General features: G+C 47.4%; 2 protein-coding genes across 3 annotated transcripts in view; one reads left to right on the top strand and one right to left on the bottom strand.

Annotated features, from left to right (window-relative positions):
- Window positions 1-596, top strand: part of PIK3R4 (phosphoinositide-3-kinase regulatory subunit 4) — a 48,991-nt gene extending 48,395 nt beyond the window's left edge. For both annotated transcript variants that reach the window (XM_084751674.1, XM_084751673.1), the window contains one exon: window positions 108-596. In XM_084751674.1, coding sequence (XP_084607800.1) covers window positions 108-278 — 171 coding nt within the window. In that variant the 3' untranslated portion in view covers window positions 279-596. The remainder of the gene's footprint in view (window positions 1-107) is intronic.
- A 137-nt stretch (window positions 597-733) lies between these two features.
- Window positions 734-20,196, bottom strand: part of COL6A6 (collagen type VI alpha 6 chain) — a 136,783-nt gene continuing 117,320 nt past the window's right edge. The window contains exons 33-36 of the mRNA XM_084751672.1: window positions 19,251-19,347; window positions 15,404-16,075; window positions 11,563-11,656; window positions 734-3,946 (exon numbers count right to left, since the gene is read on the bottom strand). Of these exons, the coding sequence (XP_084607798.1) occupies window positions 3,751-3,946; window positions 11,563-11,656; window positions 15,404-16,075; window positions 19,251-19,347 (1,059 nt within the window). The 3' untranslated portion in view covers window positions 734-3,750. The remainder of the gene's footprint in view (window positions 3,947-11,562; window positions 11,657-15,403; window positions 16,076-19,250; window positions 19,348-20,196) is intronic.

Here is a 20,196-nt window from a genome sequence, read left to right as displayed (position 1 = left end):
ACATGTAATCTGATGATGACCGTAAACAAGGTTTAACTTCCTAGCCACAGGAATACTGTCACAAGCTTAACCTCAGGCCTTTGTTTCAACTTCTACCCACTAAACAGGAAATTCAGAATAAACAGAAGGTAGGACCGAGTGATGACACCCCTCGAAGGGGCCCAGAGTCTCTGCCTGTGGGACATCATGACATCATCACAGATATCGCCACCTTCCAGACGACTCAGGGCTTCATTGTGACTGCTTCTAGAGACGGGATTGTGAAGGTGTGGAAATAAACCCTGCCAGTTTGTATAAAATGCTGTAAAATTATAGCTGTACCATAAACCAAGGAAGAAAAGATTTCTAGAGAAGATGTGTTTTTAAGTCTGCATTACTGTTTCATGGCTCAGTGAATCCCAGCCATGCACTTCTGAAGAGTTGGTCAGATAGCACAATCTGGGAGTTCTTGCTGTATATGGAACAGGTAAGACATGCGAAGAGTGAACATGAGTGTCAGTTTATTTTGTATGGAGAATGATTGTAAGCTATTATGTAAACACACTTTTGTTATTGTAAATGCTATTCAAACTGCAAGTAAATGCTATTCAAGCATACTGAGAGTTGGAGTTTGTTTGGGGTAGTATTTTAGGTAGTCAACAAGCAGGGGATGAACTGACCTGGGCTGTTGCTAAGCAGCAGAGACAGGACTCTGGGACTGTGCTCCTCCGCTTACACACTTTTGTTCACTGCTTACGTTTTACGTTGTATGATTCGGTTCCTTTGTATCAATTCAAGAGCAGTGTGGTTCTGCCTGGCCATTTTTATAGGATTACCAAAAATTCCTGTCAGCTTGCATTTCCCAATGGGAATTATTTACGAAATGTGAGAGAAAGAATGTTTCAGATAAGAACATTCCAAACTTTCAAGGCCTATAGTTGCTTTGCCATTAAGGTAAAAGTTTACAAGCTAACAGATTTCTATTTGTATGCAGACCTAATTCTCTTCGCATTTTCTCTTCTTAGAAAAGGGTTATGAATATTCTAATTTGAAATTAGTTACCTTACGATAAACCTAGCTGCACAGATAACCCAAGTCTAGGGATTACTGCTTATTAAATACACTGCACATTTTTCATAGCCCACTTGTTATATACCTCAGTTGGTTCCTGACAGTTTACATACTCAGTTCGGGATTCAACAGTTTCTGGATGGCTTAAACTGCAGACACAGGAGGAAATGCCAGTCATTCAGAAAGGTCAAAGTTGAAAGTATTGACTCTGACTAGAGCATGTAGCCCTGGAGTATGCAGACTTTGGAAGTTTGGCATGGCCACTGCCCAGCTGTACAGTTTGTATGCTCAGAGAGCCGCAGGGGTTAGGGGAGTTGTTTGGTATGTAAGTGTCCCATGGAGATTGGGCCAAATGCCTCAGAGGGCTGAGGGATAAAGGAATGAACGTTTGATCTTGTTCTCACTTAGTACCCATGGCTCTCACACCTGGGATCTCCCTCTTTGAAAGAACTTTATTGGTACTGTTACAATTTGATAGCTTAGTTCAGAGATAATGGGAGGCAGTTCCATTGTAGTCAGTTATAATTTATATTTTTTAAGCCAAGATGCACCAATAATAATACTTACTGTTTTTCTTGACTTAAATACAGCCTTACTAAATTTAGAGTCAACTTGGGGTTTTTATTCGTTTGTTTGTTTTTTTATTTTCTGATTTTTACTTTTTGGAGACAAGGCATAAACTTAGGGGTTTGTTTTAATTTTTTGATTTTATGTGTGTCTGCACATGTGTGTGTAGTGCCCTGGGAGGCCAGAAAAGGGCATTTGATACCCTGGAGCTGGACTTAACAGGCAGTGTGAGCCACTCAACTAAACTCCAGTGCTCTGAGGGAACAGCACATGTTTTAACTGCTGACACAGTCTCTAGCAGCAGGAACTTTTTTGTTTCTTTTGTTTTCTAAGACAGGGTTTCTCTGTGTAGCCCTGGCTGTCCTGGAACTAGCTGTATAGACCAGGCTGGCCTTAAACTCACTGAAATCCACATCCCTCTACCTCCCAGAGTGCTGGAATTAAAGGTGTGCTCCACCTCTGCCTGGCAAGGAACTTTAATTTAAATGAACCATTTGCAACATTGTTCAGACCCTTAACCTGTTAAGGATTCAAAATATGACCCAAGATGCTAAAATAATTTTAATTACCAAGCAATTTTTATTTTAAAAAATGTACTATACTTAATAACACAGGAAAAAATACATTTTCAAAGTCTCTCCAACATTAAGTAGGAAAGTGTCTGTGCTCAGTCAAAGAGAATTAGAAAAGTCCCTGCTGTTAAAGTGACTCAAATATGGTCTAGCTATTTCCTGTACTGAAACATACAGTCTTCCTGAGCCTCTAAACGCCACTAGGTACATGAAACTGATGTGTACCTGAGTACAAACAAATGGTTATTCCTGGGTTTCTTGCTCCTTAGAAGGTGCTGGGAGCTGTCCGCATGCAGCTGCCCCAGGAACAAAGGGTTAAATAAAAATCCTGCACATGGCTCCAGATTCCCTGCACAGAGGTATAGAAAAGATCTGAGTGCACTCCCCTGGCCTTCGGCGGCAGTGACCTACTTCCCACACACCCACGCAAAGCTCCCTCCCTTCCCAGACAGAGCCATTGCTGCTAACTGGGGAGCGAGCTGTAAACCAAGGTAGGCTTCACCTGCTGGACCTCAACACAGTGCAGCACTTATGTTTAGTTATTGAAAATACCCTACCCTGAAAAGAAAGAAATGGAAGGGGTGAGGAGATACAGAATGCTTGAGGGGCTGGCCCTGAGACTTCCTGCTGACTTACTCTAGTCTGTGTCATTTGATCAACCCAGATTAAGGGGTTTTAAATGGCTCAGATCCATTTACATTTCATTCTGAGCTTTGCCAGTCCTGCATCTAGCCACTCACCTGTAGCCCAGATGCTTGCTGCCAGGCCGAGTAAAGGAACTCAGAGCCTAACTCATGACACTCTTCTTGTCTAAGGAACATATGGATTAGCAAAAATGTTAAAATGACCAGAGCAAGGAGGAAGTTCTATATAGACAGTCCAGCCCAGACGTGTGACTCAGGTTCCTGCCTGGAGACTTGCTGAGTCTCCCAGTGAGGTTAGGAAGTCAGAGCTGAAGAGAGTTACTCTCTGCTTCTTACCAGACCAGGCCAACAACGTGAGGGCCCAGAGGCATCCTGCTGGCACAGGCCCCTCCCAGGCCAGCCAGTCTACCAAGACAGCCCTGTGCTCAACTGCAAGTCCCAAAGGTCAGATTTCCATACAAACAGCATCAATTTCTAGGGTGGATGTTTGAGAGCTCCACACTTTGACCAGCATTAAATATCACCGTGTTAAAAGAGCAGCTTTGCAGATGGAAAACAGAGGGTTGCAAGTAAAAGAGTTTACATTGGCCTGTGTCCACATGCATATACTGTTCAAAAAAGAAAAAAAAAAAACTTCAATTTTTGCTTCCTTTCAACTTTTCAAAACACGTCTTTCATTCTTCCACCTCCTCATGGTTATATTGTTCTCAGAATGCTGCGATGATCAGGAATCGTCAAATAAACCTCCAAGATAATCTTAGTACCACAAGTGTAGGGGGTCGAGGTACCTGAGGATGATAGCCAGGGCCTGTTCTTCTCTTTAGAGCAGCCATCGGATGCTGGTGTGCAGCCCAGGAAGTACTCTGATCTGGGGCGCTCAGTCCGGAGTCTGGTCAGGGCTGACTGGTTGGATCACTTCATTTGCTGTGTTTGGAGGAAGCTTTTATCACTCCTTTTCCCTGTTTAAAGGTATAGAGTGTGTTTTTAGAACGACTTGAAATAGCAGCTCTGCCACTTCTCAGGACGCTTGAAAGGCGTTTTTTATCTTGAAAGAGCCTTGCTGCCTCTGGTGCGTGGCCTTTGAGGATAGCTTTCTGTGGTCCCGGAACAAAGCTGCACAGCAAAAGAAGAGAACATCGCGTGAGGCGAGCCCTCCCAGCGCTCCTGCCTCCATGGTAACCTTTCTCCCTACACCATTATACCCGCTTCCTTATCTCACCCCCCTCCAGGGTAAATTGTAAAAATTGTTGAAGTAGAGATTTCTATTGGCCTTTCAGGGGAGTTCTCAATCTTCCTAATGCTGCAGCCCTTTTGTACAGTTCCTTATGCTGTGGTGACCCCCCCAACCATAAAATTATTTTTGTTGCTACTTCATAACTGTAATTTTGCTACTGTTATGAATTGTAAATATCTGTTTTCTGATGGTCTTAGGCGACCCCTGTGAAAGGGTCATTTGACCACCCAAAGGGGCCATGACCACTGGCCTGTCAGAAACTGACCAACTTAGACTCTCAGAGTCTGCAGAGGTGAAATTCCAGCATCGGTTTCTTCTTCAGGAAGCGTGTTGCATCCAGCTCTTCATGCGGTCGGTCTTGCTACTATGGAGGCTTGGGCTCAGACATGGTGCTCATCTAGAGATTTCCCAGTTCTCGCCCTCCTCGCCTCTCACAGGCACACCTTCATCTTCCTTATAGCTCTTAGCATGGTCTGAGTCCTGTCCTGCTCATAGACAACTTCATGACCCGCACTCCATGCTGAACTTACTCCGGGGTAAGTTGAGGGGACATTGCCACTTCACGTGGTCATCCTCAAGTCTGTCTAGTGAAAGGCTGAGTGCGTGCCACTCCCTCCCACCCATCCAGGGCACCCAGATGCTGACTGTCTGCCCTGCAGGGCAGGTAGCAAGGTGTGTTATGTGTGGTGTGGATCACCAAAGAGCCCTGTCTGGCAGGTGCATACATAGTCTTGGGTTTAGCAGTACCCCAGCAGCTGAGGAACTGAAGCAACAACTGCTGTCCTTGCGTCTCGTTACCGGGGTTCTCATTTGGGGGCAGGTGAAGAAAATGAGATATAAAGAGGCTACAGGACAGACCTGTGCCTATATACCAACATTTCTAAGACTAAGGTTAGTGTTACTTGCACCGAATTAGATTTTTACTTAGGATGTTATGGAGAATTCAAGAGAAAGTCAGAACTGTAGAATTGAGTTTGATCTGTTTCTGTACCACTGCTGTAAGATAGAACCATTCTCTAAGAAAACATCAGCGTTTAGAGAGGGAGCTCGATGGGAAAATACAGATCAATGTAAACGTCATGTCTCAGGCATGTGACACCCTAACCCCTCACCCCGCCACACACACAGTCTTTTGCTTTCATCTATAAAGAGGTGGAGGAAACACAAATGACAAAGACCGTGCCACCCACAGCCTAGCTCTGCCTGGGCTTCTGAACTCACTTCACACTGTATCCCAGTCCCTCCCATCCGTGTTTTCAGGGACATAAAGTTGATCAAGCAGCCAGGTGTAGGAATGGCAGCCGTGGCTCAGAGTCCGTGCCAGCACAGTCTCCTCACACCTGCCTGCTTTGGCTGTTCCAAACTGAATATTACAAATTTGATTTTTCCGAGTCAGAAGAGTCTATATGCATAAAACATGATTACTGGTCATGGGAGGGGAATTCTTTTTTTAATAGCTATGAAGAGGGGGGGATAATAGAAGAAAGGTTTATGAGGGGGCACTGGGAAAAATGGAGGTTGGACTTTAACTAGGGGTACATCACATGAGGTGAGGATGCTTCCCCCAAGAGCCATGCCTCATTGTGCCAAGCTTAGGAAACCTCCCCTTCAAGTTGTTGGTCAGGAGAATACAAGTTTCCATAGCAATATGAGCTATTGCATTGCTCTTGCTTGCCTTTGAGAACTTGAAGGTAGAGCCTATTGCTGAAGACAGCATATAGTTTGGACACAGGACTTGGGGGAATTTGGCTGGAATTCATCTGGATGCAACTTGCCTGAAGAACAGCTCTCATTATTAAAAGGTGCTTTGCAAGCTCCCAAGGGAGAAGAGCAGTCAGTAGTCCTATTCAGTAGTCCTATGGACCAGTGACTAGACCAGCAAAGTGTCCCTGGTGGTGCACTGATGACCCCTTGTGTTGGGCAACCAATAGCTCTTTAGTGCCACTCAACAGTAGAGAATTCACACCTATTACTGTGAACCCAGCCAACTGTCCAAAGCTGGAGAGTTGCTAGACTCTAGAAAACCTTCTACTGCCATTTCCCTAAATGACTACAGTTCCTAACTCTTCTAAGAAATTATCTTTATACTCATAGATAAGTGTATCTCTCAACTCTCACCAAAGAAGCTGCTTCTTGCAACAGAGACTTAAGATTCGCACCTGTTCAGAATGCAGAGAATACGTGTCTGTCTGGTACCCAGCCCCAACCACAGAGCTGCAATCCAATCTCTATACCCCTCAGGGAACATTGTCAAAGAGGGGACGGAAAGATTTTAAGAGCCAGAGGGCCAGGATGCCTGCTGCTACATAGTGTCCCCCACCCCCATCCCCGTCACGACAGGGAAAATGCTCCCATGACTCCTCAGTGGTATGTTTGCATGAACAGGTCCAGTTAAATACCAGCATGGATGGGGAAAAATCACAAGCCCCCAAACTTAGCTGGTCAGTGGCTTCCGAGAGGGAGAAATAGCTTCCTCTAGAGACTAGCTCCCACATAGGTTGACCAGTCCTACGTGGTCAACCCTGGATACCTGAAGATATGGGCAGTGCTAAATGGACCCTGAGGTTGTCCATACATGTGTATGCATGCACACACATACAAATGTTTATATGTTTGTAACAATAAGTCATGATTTGGGAGGGGGAAATGTGGAAGGAGTTGGGGGTGTGAGGTGACATAGATGCACTATTCATGTATGAAATTCTCTAAAACTTTACATTTTCATATATTTATACCATGCATTTTTATATTCATCTACCACTGCCTCCCATTTTCTTCCCAACTTAATGTCCTTTTTCTGCTATTAATAACCCTGAGTCCATTTAGTGCTCCCCATATGCATGTGGGTGTGTAGCCATCCACTGGGACATGGGGACCCACCATTCAGTGGCCACTTCCCTAAAGGAGAGTGACCCCCTGCAAAGGATTTGAGTCTGAAGTGTACTGTTCTCTCGGTATTTCATTCTCCTTCCCTTTTGCCCCTCTTTTTTTTAATTTGTTAGGTCATGTTTCTTAGCCTTAAGGAAAGAAACTGCTGGAGAGATGGTGGAGTTCAGGTCTCAGCACCCACATAGGGCAGCTCACCCACCTTGCTTCAGCTCCAGGGGATCTAAAAACCATTGGCCCCTGAAGGCACCCACAACTCATGTGCACACACCCACCATGGAGATAGATGCTTATAATTAAAAATAAATCATTTTTTAAACTGTTAGATTGGCAACTACTTCTAAGCCTAACCCTGGTACTTGTCACAAAAGGGTCAAACATGTTCAAAGCCTTTTCTTTTGTGTTGCTTTGTTTGGGGGGTGTGTGTGCTGTGTGTTAGGTGTGTTCCTGTGTGTATTCATGCCCAGGGGTTCACTATGGAGGTGACACTGTCCAGTATTGGTCCTCAGACACCTTCAGCTTGTTTGAGACAAGGTCTCTCACTGACTTGTGGTAAGTGGCCTGTGAACGTCCAGGTGCCCTCACACCTGGCTCTTACGTGGGTTCTGGGGGTTCACAGTCATTTCAGGGTTCACAAGCTAAGTGTTGTATGTACTGAGCCCATGCCTTCCCTTTGAAGCTTCCTTTCTCTGCTGTTACAGATGAGCATTTGTGTGTAATAAAGCACTGAATAAGGACCACTTGACTACCTAGTTACTTTGTTTTTTTCCTCCTGCTGTATATTGTTTGGGAGAATTTCTGCTGGTTGGTAACTCCAACAACGAGCACTCAAGGCAGACTTAAGGATAAAACGATTCAAATTTCCAACTTGACCCCAGATTTGATAAAGCTTTTGAAAGCAAGATGTGGCATGTTCTAGATTTTAAAAAAGGGGGATTGGAGGGGAGACTGACTGTAGCTTTCCATTCCTGTGGTCACAGATTTCTCCATCTGAGTAGCTAATCAGGAGGCTGCCATGCTACATACTGACTAGAGGCACTGTGGTGACTATACAGATAAAGTTGCTTCTATTTCTAAAGTGTGTGTGTGTGTGTGTGTGTGTGTGTGTGTGTGTGTGTGTGTGTGTGTATCATCCAGAAAGTCTATTGTGGGAAGCAAACTTGCAACAGATGTGTAGCTCATATGACGGTGGTGGCTGCCCATTTTTACCATCCACCCCTTCAGGCTCTGCCTGTCTCTGCTCTGCAGTCTAGCACAGTATGTAGGTGCCTTTGAGTCTTTTACTTCTTGGAGTAGAGCTAAGAAGAGCTCGCACAAAGCTGTCCTATAGCCTCGCCCTCTGGCCATCTGTTTTCTGGGTTGCCTGGTGGTGGTGAGAGTCAGTGCCTTCTCCATCTGCTACAAACCAGCTTCTGCACATCTTCCTCAAAACACTTGCAGCAGGATGAGTGAGCAATTCTAGTGCAGGTACTTCTGGGGATGGCAAGTCATCTGGCTGGCTGGCCCCTGTGCCCAGCAGCAGGCGTTCTCCCTCAATCCCTTTCTGCCTCACTTCTCTTGGAAGGCCCAGGCAAGGAGTTTCAGAAGAAGCTATGTCTGTTTTTGCCACGACCTTTGGTTATTTAGAGAAGGCCTGGGGGAGTCCCGGGTGATTACACCATCAGGGTGTCACAGCCAGTGTATAATTTTTACATCTCAATTCTCCAATGCCTCAACCACTTAGCCATTTCAGATTCCCAGGAGAAGCTGAGCCTCGTGTGTCTAGGGCACTGTGGAGAAGAGGAAATTTCCTGTCCAAAAGTCCCGTGGATTCTCTCTTCCCACTCACCCTTCTCTTCAAACAAAGCAGTTTCTAAAATTGCCTCTTGAATGTGTAGGTTGGCGCTGACACCTGCCTTTGTAGTCTGAGCTGGCTACATGCCTGTGAAGCCCACTGAAGAATGAAAATTCAAACTTCTGGGTCAAAAGGCAGAATAAAGGCTGCTGTTTCTATGGTTATTCCCCCTTCCCTGGGCCTTGACAGTTTTTCATTTGTCATTTAATTCTGAGCTCTTCTAGTGATGCCATCCCATATCTTGGCCTGCCAGCCTCTAGACTGAACCCCATCCTCAGCTAGCCTCTGGATACAGTACCTCAGCGTATCACCTCCTTCCCACTAGGAATGCTGGGTGGAGACGAGCAAAGCAAATGTAGAGATGCCACCAGCCTGAACTGGAAGGTCCCAATACGGAGCACCTGACCACAAGGCTCCCATGAGGAGAGTGAGGGAGGGAGTCCAGAAGATGCCAGAGTGACCACAGTGGCATGTCCTGGGAGGCGGCAGCAGGTAGATGTAAAGTGAACAAAGGCTCCAAGCCTCCCCCACCCCCCCACCCCCAGTGAGGGCTTTATTTTTCCTTCTCTTAGAAAACCCGAATTCAAAACTAACAGCAGTTGCAGAGAGCTAAGTCTAAGAACACAGCCCTCCAGAGCTCCTTGAAGCGGCTCTTGCACCAGCCACACATGCCTCAGCCCGCTCTCCGGGGCCATGGAGTATTCTCTGCACCAATTGCCAGGCCCCTCACTCATCCAGCGTATCTAATCCCAGTGCCAGGCACCTGCAGCAGGGGGAGCCCTAGTCCTCTCAGCTTTCGCATTCACAGGCTGCCTCGGGCTGGGTTTCAGAAGCATTTGCTGCTGGACAGTTCCTCCCGGTAACTCCCTGCTGGGCGGGAGCCAGAGCCTCCAGTCAGGAGAGTCTCAGGCGTCCCTTAGCACCTGGGCTGGGGATGCCTGTCAAGGCCTGATGACCACACAGAGTGCACACGCTCCAGGGGTAGCACACTGCCAGTGGTGTCTGCCTCAGTGTGAGCCAGGTGATGGTGCTTAGTCATGGTTAGCAGTCGGGTGTCAGTGCACTGTCACTGACTAGGGAGGTGCCCCTAGCTACCTGATGCCTCAGGGGGCCAGGAGTTCGCTAGACAACTTACGGACTGGAATTCAGATTCCCAGAGCGCATGAAGGTGAGTTCAGCATGGCAGGAGATGATGACAGAACCCCTGGAGCAAGTCAGCCAGCCAGACTTGCTAAAACATCAGGGAGGGACTCTGCCACATATACAAGAAGATTGCTCAAGGAAGGCCTCTGTGCATGTACACACATGCACGCACCCTACACATTCACAAAAAGCAAAAAGCTGTCTAAACTTAGGTTGCAACCATCATACATGGCGTTCTTAAATTCTTTAGCAAACCTCTCGCAAAGACACCAGGAAACCCATACAGTCCAATAACTTCAATGTATTGTCCATACTCAAATTTCCCCAGATGTTCTCCAAATCATGTTTATACCAGCTTTTTTTTTCTGCTCTAGGATCCAATTAAAGTTCACAGATTTAGAGTTGGCTTCCCTGTCTCTTTAGTTCTCTTACTCCAGAACTGTCATCCTTATCCCTTTATTTATGACTTAAGACCTACACCCTAACAGTTCCACATCCTGGGGTTGCTCAGTGATTTCCTCATCATTAGCCTCAGGCCAAACATTTCCATCAAGAACTTCACACAGGTGAGGCACTGTAGGTCTCACTCCAGCACCTCAGGATGCACAAAACACTAGCACCTCAGGACCCATGCAGCACTAGCACCTCAGGATGTACATAGCACCAGCACCTCGGATGCACATAGCATCAGCACCTCGGATGCACATAGGACCAGCACCTCAGGATGTACATAGCACCAGCACCTCGGATGCACATAGGACCAGCACCTCAGGATGCACAAGCACCAGCACCTCAGGATGTGCATAGCACCAGCACCTCAGGATGCACATAGCACCAGCACCTCAGGATGCACATAGCACCAGCACCTCAGGATGCACATAGCACCAGCATCTCATGAACCTCACAGTACCAGCTATGCAAACCTGATAACTTGAGTTAGACTCCTGTGTCCCACAGTGGACCCTAGAGATGCAACTCCCCAAAGTTATACTCTGACACACACACACACACACACACACACACACACACACACACACACACACACCATATATGCAGCAATACATTAAATAAATACTCAATGTATTCTGCTCATTATCTTCATCCTTTCTGGAGTTGCAGTTGCCCAAGATTAGGTCCATAGGAGTCATCTCACACCATCTCGCTCCCCCTTTCGTCATGTCACTGTTTTTGTATTTTTGTTTTTGTTTGTTTTTTAACTAAGTTTTTGCTTCCTGTAACAACCCCATTGTCTCAGGCTCGAGTTGTACTGTCCTTACCAGATCCTGAGTGTTTCAGGCACCAAGACACCCTGCTTCCTTTCAGTGAACAATGCTGTTTAGAAACCCAGCTTGGCCGGTGGTCCCGCTGAGTGTTTTGTTTCAACAACTGGACTTTCCATTTAAAAGGAAAACAAAAACAACCAACAAACAAACGTCTATTTCTATTTCCAGATCAATTTAGTCACTTTAAAAATAAATCTCTTGCTTCTCAAAGCATATTTTAATATGTAATAGAAAGTTTCTATTTGGCTAAACTAGGTAAGGGGAGAGAGGTAGAAAAAGAGGAAGAACATAAAGAATTAGGGGAAGGAGGTGTGTATCCATCTATGACGTCAGACCAAGCACACGGTACCTTCGAAACTGGCGTGGGGGTGGCTTCGGGTCCGTAGGGCTGAGTCTGTTGCACTTGGCTTTGAAGTTCATAGGTGGATACTTGTTCATACCACCTAGAAAGAGAGAAGACCCTGATGAGGCTCTCACCCTCTGGCGAGGCTCTCACCCTCTGGCGAGGCTCTCACCCTCTGGCGAGGCTCTCACTCCCTGGTGAGGCTCTCACTCCCTGGTGAGGCTCACACTCCCTGGTGAGGCTCACATTCTCTGGCAAGGCTCTCACTCCCTGGCGAGGCTCACACTCCCTGGTGAGGCTCACACTCCCTGGTGAGGCTCACACTCTCTGGCGAGGCTCATACTCCCTGGTGAGGCTCACACTCCCTGGCGAGGCTCACACTCCCTGGCGAGGCTCACACTCCCTGGTGAGGCTCATACTCCCTGGCGAGGCTCATACTCCCCGGCGAGGCTCACACTCCCTGGTGAGGCTCACACTCCCGGTGAGGCTCACACTCCCTGGTGAGGCTCTCACTCCCGGTGAGGCTCACATTCTCTGGTGAGGCTCACACTCTCTGGTGAGGCTCTCACTCCCTGGCGAGGCTCACACTCCCTGGCGAGGCTCTCACTCGGACTGTTAGCGTGCCTGTTCCATACAGTACTACTTCAGTTTCCGATGTCCAGCCAAAGATGGTCACAGGGCATGAGCAATGTCTCAGGGAAACCCCCAAACTAAGTTTGGAAAAGAAGTCTCTAGTGAATATGTCAGTGAATTCAAACAGTTTTTCACTAGAATGCCGGAAGCTCCTAAAGTTGTCAGCCATTATGAAGGGCGACATGATCCAGTCAGTCCTAATCATGTCTGTAGTGAGAATTTTGTAATTATTGTTTCTTTAAAAAAAACACAGAAATAAAATGGAACACGTTTTCATTTTAATCTTAGGTGTGGGGATATGACGCTGCTTCCGGGGCATGGCTTTGCCAGCTGCAGATAGTTTCTTCGAGTGTGTGACGTTTGGAATTCTGGGAACTTTTGAGAGGATATATAAATGTTAGGGCCCTGAGACGTGGGGTTGCTGCTGTTGGCTGGTTGGTAGTTGGATGCTGTTTGTCAAGTAGTTGTATATGAACAAAGAGACGAAAGATGAAATTAGATATTCTGACAGAGAGGTCAAACTTGCCCCCAAAGAACTTGATGCCCCTAACCAGCAGGAAGTAGCCCAGCGACAATGACGCCTTCTTTCCTCTCCTATCTAGTGTTAGGGAGGCTAATAAGGGTGGAAGAGAGAAAAAAAGGGAACTCACAAAGCAGTAAATGCCAGCTACAAATGCTCTTGCCTTTGATAAGAACTCAATAGAGTGTTTTTTATTTGTTTTTGTGGGGTATCAAAATGCAACGGGAACAGAATATTCCCTTTATGGCCTTTATGTTAGCAACAAACTAAGTGCCTTTGGGTTTAATTCATTGTCTCACTTCATTTGGAAGAATATTAATTTTTTATAACAATAAAGCATGCTTTAATCCATTTTAAAATGCAAAAGCCAATTTTTTTTTTTAAACAGAGAAATTTTAAATGTGTTCTATGCATGCCCTGAAAGCATGAAGTAAAAAAGATTTGTTAAACAATTAAGTCTCTCTCTGGAAAAGCCAGGCATGGTGTCATATGCCTACAATTCTGGCACTGTCAAGGGAGCGATAGGTAGATCCCGAGGGTTCGCTGGCTGGCTGGCCTAGCCTATTTAACAAGTCCCAGCCCACTGAGAAACCCTGCCTCCCAAACAAAACAAACAAAAGCGGTAGACATTGCCTGAGGAATAACATCTGAGGCTGTCCTCTGGCTCACATATGCGCGTGCACACCCATCCACCCTCCTTTTCCTGGTTATCCAGGGTCCATCTACCTACCCGGCATGCTCTGGGCTGTAACAGAACACATCTTCAGAACTGTTGTTACAAGAAGGGCCGTATGCTCTATGGTGTGACCCAATACTGCGCTGTACCTGACCTTCAGGGTGTTTTGTTTTTGTAGTGTGTAGGACTTTTGTTTTGGGTCTTACTGAGTGGCTTGGGCTGGCCTTGAACTTATAGCAATCCTCCTGCCTCTGCCTCTCAAGAGTTAGAATTGCAGGTATGCCACTGTGAGGGTTGCTGGGCCGGCAGCTTTGCTTCCCCTACAAAACGTGCTGCCTTGATGCAGACCTAGCTCTGATGGCCTCTTTGTGGCAGTGTGCCAAATGAGTGGTGACCACTTCGAAGGCTTTCGAAGCTTCCGAAGGGCAGCGGGTAGGCCTATTCCTGAAGCTGAGCTCCTGCAGAGCCAGAGTAGATGCCTAATAACTAAGGTTGTGTTGAGTGGGTGTGGCCATGCGGGCCTGCAGCGGAAGTCTTAAAGATGGTGCTTCGCAGATGCCTCAGCTCTGGAAATAGAGTAGGGCAGCTGCATCATGCTCATAGCGCAGGAACCTGTTCTGTTATCACCCATGAGCCCTTCGTCCCTGCTCTTTTCCTGAGTGGGAGGGGCTGCCTCCGCTGATCTTTGTGATTGGATGCACTGGCAAGGGACAGCAGGGAGAATTCTGGGATACTAGGAAGGAAATCTCAGGGCCTGCGCCCCACCCCACCCCTCACCCCCACCACCCCGACTCATGTGCCATCATGCATGCTTCTTTTCGAGTTTACAGGACTTACCAAGTGGTCTTTTGTTCAACCCTTATGAAAGGTTTCCTTCGGGGTGACCCCTTGCCCTTAGCTCCTCTTTGGGGTTTCTTTCCAGAATGTATCAAAATAAATCTCACTGTGGGGTCTCTCTACTCTCATACCTGTGTTTCTGAAACCTTTTAAAAATATATGTTGAGTTTCCTGGGAGCTTTGGTAAGCTGCGCGCTCTAGTTCAGAACATCCAGGGTGGGGCCTCAACCTTGTGTCTCTCACCAGCTCCAAACTGGTAGCTCAGGCTGGTCCTAGACTCACTGAGAAGGATGTGACATCAGCCCCACCCGGTGCCTCTGCAGCCTTAACCCACTTCGCTGTTTAACGCAATGACAAGTTGGGGAAATAGCCAGGCACTCACTGAGCGGTCTTCAGCCTGTGCTAAAGAGCACAGTTCTTTGTCTGGACTCCCAGAGATAAGTGTCAGCTGGCTCTGGAAACACTGAACCATTTACCCACTGTTTCCTCTCCTTCAGGCCCACAGCCAGCCATGGCTCCTCCTAAAGCTGTCCCGCTGCAGCCCAAACGGGTTGCCTATCTTTCAGAACACCTCAAAACAAAACAACACAGGCCATGTTAGCTTCCTTAACAGGCGCCAGTTACTCTAACTAGTGGATCTTGAGAGGTCATGACGCTGAGAGAAACTTGTTCAAAGCCATCCCTTTCATTCTAACTGATAAAATGGCATCTCCTAATACTCCCGGCTCTGACTTGGGAACGTGTCAAAGCCAAGCCAAGAATTGTCTCATTTTTTTTTTCCCTTTGGCTTCTTTCTTTCTGTGTGCTAAGTGTAGACATCTCTCGCCAAAGGGCAGCATGCCAGTGTTACGTGGCAAGGGTTTTGCTCAGGAGCCAGGGTCCAGGCTGTGACTTCACACCCTCAGACTACACCTCTCCATGAAGACAGATGTGCGGACAGCTGCTTGTTATGATTGCTTCGCCATAGGAACCAGAGGCATAGAAAAGATGAGCCAGAAAATTAAACGCTTAGGAACCAGAGCATCCTCCCTCCCGCCATCCCTTATTACATATTTTCCTCTCTGACCCCGCAGCGCCCTTGAAGACAAACAAGAGTAGCCAAGGACGCATGCCAACACATCATCGCCCTTCTTGGGAATACCAGGCAGCCTCGTAGGCACAAGGACAGTTTTATGACTTACGCCTGATGGAGTTTAGGAAGGACTTCACAAACTTCACACCATATCCGTGGTCAGGTTTATGAATTCGGCCAAGCTGAATCAAGTGCTGGTCCATGGGGTGGCTAGCCAGGTCTTCCAATTCCTTGTCGCTCCAGTCAGGGCCCAAGGAAAACACAAAGAGGGCATACCCATGACATTTGGCCCGTAGCGACTCTTTCTTTAAGGTTTCCTCGTCCAGGTGGCTGGTTTCCCCAGCAGATATCACAAATATGACTCTGTTTCTTCTCAGGTTGGGGGTGTTTAAGAAGACGTTGTCCAGGGTCCACCTGAGGGCGTGGCCAAGGAAAGCGTCTCCGCTTGGCTGCCGAACTGCGTGCTCCACGTGCCTCTTCATGAGGCGCTTACTGCTGTAGGTGGTGAGGTTGAACTCCGTTCTAACCGGACTCCTCTGGGTGTTGGGTAGGAAGCCGGGGGGAGCATGGCTCAGTAGGGCCACCCTGTCCCCAGTGACAGATGTCTCTGGCTCTGGAGTGATGTCAAAGTGATCTAGCAGTGCCTCCAGGAAGTCTCTCATGTCTTCAAATTCTGCACTTCCCACGTGCTGGGAGCCATCCAGCAGGAATGCAGCGTCCAGGTAGGACTGTATTGGGGGTGGTTTGGCCTGGTCACAAGAAGCATCCGGCCTGCATAGGTCTGCAAACCAAGCCATTTGGAGTTACTAAAGCAGAGAATGGAAAGATTCTACCTCGGCTATTTTAGCATCTAGGAACTACATAGCCTTTGCTCATAAAACAGTTATGTCTTTAACTCTTGGCGGTTGGGTTTACAGAGTCTGGAGTGGGCGGTGCATCTCCTGCATACTGGAACACACTCTAGTACCGACAGTGTGCGGGCTAACCCAGGGCCTTAGTCACTACAGTGGCTGGGAAAACTCATTTTATTTCAATTTAAGTCAGAGTTCACAACTCCAAGCCCCTTATAAAAAGTTATTCTCATAAAGTGAAGCCATTTTCATAAATGTGCCTCTTTCATTGTGCATGCACAGCAAGAAGGAAAAGAGTGGCTTTTATTGAATGTGGCCACAACGGACATTCACAGGAATATGATAAATTGGAAAAGGGAGGTTTCTAGAAGCCACTTAACCTATTGTCATTGAACCAACTGAAGCTGGAGAATAAGTCATTTACAACGGATGCACCATTATACTTCTAGAAGCTTCTGTATATGAGGTCAATGGTAATTAAAAAAAATTTTTAACGTTTTGTTGTGTATACACATGGGCACATGTAGCCCAGCATGTGTGTAGAGGCAGAGGACAGACAACTTTCAAGAGTCAGTACCCTCCCTCCACCTGGGCCCAGGGACTGAACTCAGGTTGTCATGTTTGGAGACGGGCACCATTACTTGCTGAGCTACCTTGTAGACTACATGAAGTCAGTGTGTTTCTGTTAGAGCTGAGGACCACCTGAGGGAGCGGGATGGCCCCTTCGCCTGAGAGCTGGGATGCCTAGGTTCTGGTCTTATCATATAATAAGCATGACGTCACCTCTGGCCAAGCCACTGCTGGGCCTCAGTTATGCAGTTTCTCTGTACACTCCAAGTAGGTGAACCTAACTGGGAATCGGGCTGACCTAGATGTCCTTGCAAGGCTGATATTCTGTCTAGTTTGTCAGTAAATGCAATGGCTGAGGGTAAGAATGAGTTCTTTAAAAACCAAAGAGGGGGGGAACCCAAAGGGGAAATGGAGTAACAAGCATGCAGTTGGAACTCGGATACCAGCATGGATGAGAAATACCAACTATTAAATGAAAAATCTCATGGGCTAGCATGTGGATCCCGTGCATGTAACAAACTTCCTAGCTTCATGCTTGCTCATGGACTCAATATAGATGCCTCTGCCTACAGCCCTTACTAAGGTTTAGTGAAATTTTATGACCCTGCCTAATGATCAAATGACAGAACAGTCACTGTGTGCAGAACAGTTTCTAAAATCAGGGGCAGCATGCTGCCCATTTGCTCTGTTTTTGTGGGGTTTTTAATTGCAGGAAATGACAGCCAAAATATCCTCCATTATATGCCTGGGAGACGAAACAAGGGCTTAAGCCAAGGCACAGAGCCAAAAGTCTATCCCCAGCCACATATGTGCAGTTACTGACTGTGCAACATATTAGCACAGGGTTGGAACTGACATGTCCAGGGGTGCAACTAAGGATGTATAGGGCAGATGAATCTTAGCACATCACTGGTTTGTGGGAGGGAATGTGCCAGGATCCAAAAATTCCCAGTGCCACCCACAGGAATGGAGGGTGTGAGCAGAGAGCTTGATGCCAGGCCTGCAGGGGGAGACAGAAAAAGAACCCGGGAACTGTCCCCGTCCTCCTCAGAAGCACCCTCTTCACGTAAGGTCATTGTATCGGCTGGTTTTGTGTGCCAACTTGACCCAAGCTAGAGAGGACAGAGCCTCTGTCATAAAAATGCCCCTATGAGATCCAGAGGAGATCCAAGTAGTGGTCAGTGGGAGATGACCCAGCCCGTGGTGGATGGTGCCATCCTTGGGCCAGTGGTCCTGGGTCCTGTTAGAAAGCAGGTTGAGCAAGCCACAAAGAGCAAGCCAGTAAGCAGCACTCCTCCATGGCCTCTCCGTCAGCCCCTGCCTCCAGGTTCCAGCCCTGCTTGAGTTCCTGTGCTGACTTTCTCCAATGATGGACTAGGGTCTGGAATTGTAAACCAAATAAACCCTTTCCTCCCCAACTTGCTCTTTGGTCATGGTGTCTCTTTATAGCAACAGACACCCTAAGCAAGACAGTCTTCTACACAGCAAACCCCAGCAGCCCACGGACGCACGTGGAGAAGGTGTCAGATATGCTCTCCAGGTCTAAATGGAGAATGTCAGGGAGCAGAATGACGCGTTCATTCTATAGAAATTAAAGGTGCCTTGGAGCCAGATTCCTGGGTTAAGCTGCTCGTGGGCCCTGAGGAAATTATTATGGCTCTCTCATGTTGATCTCCCTCAGCATAGCACTAAGACCAGTGCGGTTAGGAGCCCAGATGGACACAATGTAGGTAAAGCAATTAAAACTGAAGGTAAGAAGCCCAGTCACTGAAGTCTCAGGTTTCACCACAGGGGTCAGCACCATGCGGTGTCATTAGAGCAGAGCACAGCCTGGAGCAGGAGTGTGGTGACTGCCTGCTGCTGCTGTGACCACCTGTGACCGCAGTGGCTTCCACAGGGTGTGGACCATCAAATGGAAGAGGAGAGAGGCCGTTTCCAGCTAGGCCAGTGAGCTGTGCGTCAACCACCACAATCAATACTGCAAACCTTTTTGTTGCCTAATGCTTGGGAGTCTGTGAAGGCTCTTGAATGAGATTGTATGAGTTTCTGTCTTCCACTCCTACTGCACTTTAAAAAAAAAAAAAAATATATATATATATATATATATATATATATATATATATAATAAAAATTCCAACTAGAAAGGAAGGGGCCAGTTTCTCTAAAGCTCTTTTGGGGGAGCTGTGAACATTTGAGACTTAGAAAAACACACATAAAATAGTTTATAGCATAAAAAGCTTGGCAAGGAGACTGGCTAAGGTTTTTTATTATTATTATTATTACTGTTTCCTGGAAGCTGCACTAAAGTAGAGGGGCCAGGAACATAACCCTCCTGCTGGGATCCACTGGGAGGGCCCTGCAGGCTGAGCTGAAAGGTTCCATCTGTGGAAGCTGTAGCGTGCACCTCGAGCCCCAGCAAGGTCTGGCCTAAGCTATGCATCTCCTTATGGCCACGTCCCAGCTGCTCCTCCTGCCAGCGGTAACTCAACACACTAAGCAGGCCTGATCAAAGTGGCTTCTCCCCGTGCGTCTCACCATAGCAGAAAGTGCACCGCTGGAGTCTTGCTAACGCTGGCGTGTCGTCAGTCCCGGGGGGAACCACGATGACTTGGAATGTGCCAGTGTCATCAATCTGGAAGAAGCAGAAGCAAGAGAAAGAACGGCTTAGTGGGTTGGGATGTGAGAACCTTCCAGCACCGTTTAAGAGCTGAGGTCAGGTGAGGGCAACCCCACAAGGCTGCTGGGAGGTGGCTCTGCTGGTTTCAACCGTTGACTCTCCCTTTAGCTGTCGAGAGGGAATTCTGTTAGCGCTATCTAATAGGATGCTGAGCGCTCGCCACTGTGAAGCAGTTACTGGCACAGAGTGGGTGCCATGTGGGTCAGCAGGGAGCACAAAGCATTTCCTATCCATCACCCAGCCAAGCAGGGCATTCCCCACCCCCAGGGCCTTATATAGAGGAACGGAAGCTCGGAGAAATGTCAAATAGCTGATCTAAAGAGGCAACCTATGGGAAAAGCGTGAGACTCCACCCAGCTCCCAGAGAACCAGGAAGCCAAGGGCTGTTCTTTACAATGCAGTCACATTGACAGGCAAAATTAGCCACGACACTGTTGTAACTGTCTCTTGTACACTAGGGATTAAAGCAGAAATCGGCTCAGATCCAAGCCTAGGAGGCTTCCCTCTCCAGAACACCCCAACCCTTTCGGTGCTGCAGTACCATTAGGAGCCCACCAGGGAGCCAGAGGGGTCAGAGTCTTGATGGGGGGGGTGGGGGGCACCCAGCAGATGCAAATCTACATAGCTGGTAGAGGTATCTATGGTGTTTCAAGTGAACCACACCTTGGTCCACCGGAAAGGTGATGAGAGACTAGAGACCAAGGCAGGGCCAGCTCAGAGAGCAGATAAAGATGCGCCGGCTGACTAAGATGAGTGAGCTTGCCCGTCAAGTGTGAGATGCTTAATGATGAAATGACAGTGGTC

Source organism: Acomys minous (genome assembly GCF_964271855.1).
Source record: "Acomys minous genome assembly, chromosome: 13".
NCBI lineage: Eukaryota > Metazoa > Chordata > Mammalia > Rodentia > Muridae > Acomys > Acomys minous.
This window is presented reverse-complemented; position numbering and strand designations above follow the sequence as displayed.